Here is a 3195-nt window from a genome sequence, read left to right as displayed (position 1 = left end):
CACAACCTACTGATATGTTCTCTACTGAACTAAATATTTGTAACTACTACTGTTTTCATATTTTATGAATATAGTTTGAAGGGAGAAACTAAACAAACTATATTCTTACTTATTATCTGCAAGCACTGACTTGTAAACTCTCAGATGGCCTGACCTAACGAGCCAGTACACAAATCCCCCATCCAAGTCCAATGTTAGGCTAACCACCTGTTCCTCCACAAACTCCTCTGTCTCATAGATAGTGACCCTGCTTCCAAGATCATTGTTTAAGCGGGCACACTCAACACCAGAGGGCCTAGGATCACTGTTATAATATAGAGGTACAGATATCCAGTATATATAAGCTCTTATCGAATCAACGGCAATGTCTAATGCTACAGACTCAATTACCAACTCTGGCTTAACAGCAGACGAGTCACTTGTTGACCACTGAGCTCTTTTGATCTGTCAGAAAAAAATATAGAATAATTACAAAAAAAAAATTAAAGCATTTTAATATTTTCACATGTAAATGTCATTAAAATTTGTTTAATTGACAGCATGTTAAAGGTAGATTTAGGGGGGTGGCAAGCCATCCCCAGAGACCCCCACCCCTACTTTTGCAAAGTACAAAAAAGAAAAAAAAAAGAGAAAGAAAAATTTTGTGGGACATGCCCCCGGGACCCCTAGTGTTGTGCTGTTTCTCGATCAGCTCCCCCTTTCTTCCCCTTTTTCAACCCCTGTTTCAGACTCTTGATCCACCCCGGCATATACCGGTAATTTCTCATCTCACACCCTACCCTTGTCAAAATGTTGATACTTGCAAAGATCCATGAACTTACTTCTTGATCCTCAGCCCAATACAACTGACCCCCCAGCCAGTCCACTGCAATTTCATTGGCTTTTGATATACCGTTGATCTTGGTTGTTGAGCCTGGATTGCTAATACTGGTCCAACTGACCTCATTAGAATCACTCCAGATCACTATGTCTCCATACCAATCAATATCTATATAATTACATGAAAAACAATACATTTAACATAATATCAATGTATCAACGTATGTATGTATGTATGTATGTATGTATGTATGTATGTATGTATGTATGTGCGTATGTGTGTATGTATGTGTGTACGCATGTACTGTTTGTTTTGTTTGTTTAATTTATTTCTCCACACACATGAACATATTAACATACATAACAAAAGCTTAATAGTAAAACCAACTAAGAATAATAGTACATTACAGAATAAGTGTGTGGAAGGAGGCCATACTGTATGTATGTATGCATGCATAATATATATAAAAGTAAAACGGTTGAACGAATTGCAAATACCATCAGCAGCGAGCTCAATGGTAATTAAAACAGAGCGAATAAAAACAAAAATAAGAGGTTCAACTGTTGATACTTGCAAAAATCCATGAACTTACTTCTTGATCCTCAGCCCAATACAACTGACCCCCCAGCCAGTCCACTGCAATTTCATTGGCTTTTGATATACCGTTGATCTTGGTTGTTGAGCCTGGATTGCTAATACTGGTCCAACTGACCTCATTAGAATCACTCCAGATCACTATGTCTCCATACCAATCAATATCTATATAATTACATGAAAAACAATACATTTAACATAATATCAATGTATCAACATATGTATGTATGTATGTGCGTATGTGTGTATGTATGTGTGTACGTATGTACTGTATGTATGTATGCATGCATATTATATATAAAAGTAAAACGGTTGAACGAATTGCAAATACCATCTGCAGCGAGCTCAATGGTAATTAAAACAGAGCGAATAAAAACAAAAATAAGAGATTCAACAGTAGGTTTGATTAGACATTTTATTACTATTTAGTTTCGTGCTACACATACCTGGTGCAACATTGACTTCACTCTTCAGATAAAATTGCCTAATATTAGGCAATTCTATCTAAAGAGTGTTGCACCATGTATGTGTAGCACAAAATTAATAGTAATAAAATGTCTAATCAAACCTACTGTTGAACCTCTTATTTCTGTAAAATATTAAAAATGACCATGAAGTTTTCATTGGAATGGGAAGTAGTTCTGTATTCTAGGATTTAGATTCACATTTTCTTATTTCGCACCTCCCCCTAACCCGAGCGGAATCCAGTCTACGCCCCTGTAGTTACTCACCTTCAACATTTACTGCTGTTGTGTTGATTGGCTGTTGTACACTGCCTTCCATCCCTACCCTCTGGATACCTTGCTCAGTTCCAGCTATTAAATAAGGTTCAGGAATTGCTGGAGAAAAATAAAATTAAACTATTAAACAAGTTAAAATAAGTCAGCAGTGATGTTGTTAGGCAATGGGTGAGAGTGGAGTTGAATAGCTTGGTGGTTAAGATGCTTGCCTTCCAATCCCAGGGTCCTGGGTTCAATTCCTGCCAGTTGCAGGATTTTTTCTCACAACATAAACAACTCCACTCCCTAAATGTCATATTGAGATTTAGTTTGTGTAAAGCATCGTGTGTGTATGTTTGTCTTGTGTAAGGCATTGTCACCTACAAGTAGGACAGTGATATATATTCGCTATTGGCAATCCTTGGCATATGTGTTGTGTGCCTAAAGAAAGAATACAGTAGAACCTCGATTTTACGTACGATACAGGACCGGAGGGCGTACGTAAATCGGGGGATTCGTAAAATAGAGGTTGGGTTAAATTTGTGGTAACCTTTGACCTAATACGTACATAACGCTCAATATATGTATGTATGAACGAACAATGTTACCTAGTTAGGCTAGACCTAGCCTCTAGGCCTACGAATAAAACCATGTGTTTAGTGTTTTTATTCATCACTTTACGATGTCATAATAAAGGGTTCAAATAAAACCATGTGTCAAGTGTATTAATTCATCACTTTATGTCTTTTATTTAACTAAAGAACATGAAAATATTGTAAGATTACCTATACGACAAAGCTTGGGAATTCCCCTTCATGCCTATTCTAAACAACAGAGCTGTGGCTTTGTCTGGGCCTGTTCAGACAAACTAAACCCATGTGCACTGGGCGAGCAAACCAATTAGCGTTCGTGTACCTGAAACAGCAAAACCATGTGCACTGCACTGGGCGAGCCAACCAATTAGCTTTCGTGTACGAAACTATGCCTACTCAGCTTTGTGTAGAAAATTAGACCAGACAAGTTTTTCCATGGTTTGCCACACGAAGCTAAGGAGGAAAGCAA

The 3195-nt window shown here is 37.6% G+C and overlaps 1 protein-coding gene across 1 annotated transcript in view; it reads right to left on the bottom strand.

Annotated features, from left to right (window-relative positions):
• LOC117107968 (proto-oncogene tyrosine-protein kinase ROS-like) overlaps window positions 1-2253 on the bottom strand; it is a gene marked incomplete at both ends in the record, with an annotated part of 4888 nt that extends 2635 nt beyond the window's left edge. Inside the window, 3 exons of the mRNA XM_033249778.1 lie at window positions 110-444; window positions 1413-1579; window positions 2146-2253. Coding sequence (XP_033105669.1) covers window positions 110-444; window positions 1413-1579; window positions 2146-2253 — 610 coding nt within the window. The remainder of the gene's footprint in view (window positions 1-109; window positions 445-1412; window positions 1580-2145) is intronic.
• Between the last annotated feature and the right edge of the window lie 942 nt (window positions 2254-3195).

The sequence above is a fragment of the Anneissia japonica genome, unplaced genomic scaffold (genome assembly GCF_011630105.1).
Source record: "Anneissia japonica isolate Jap-2015-1 unplaced genomic scaffold, ASM1163010v1 scaffold28331_len5845_cov141, whole genome shotgun sequence".
Taxonomy (NCBI): Eukaryota; Metazoa; Echinodermata; class Crinoidea; order Comatulida; family Comatulidae; genus Anneissia; species Anneissia japonica.
Note: the sequence above shows the minus strand (reverse complement) of the source record. Positions and strands in the feature narration are given on the sequence as shown.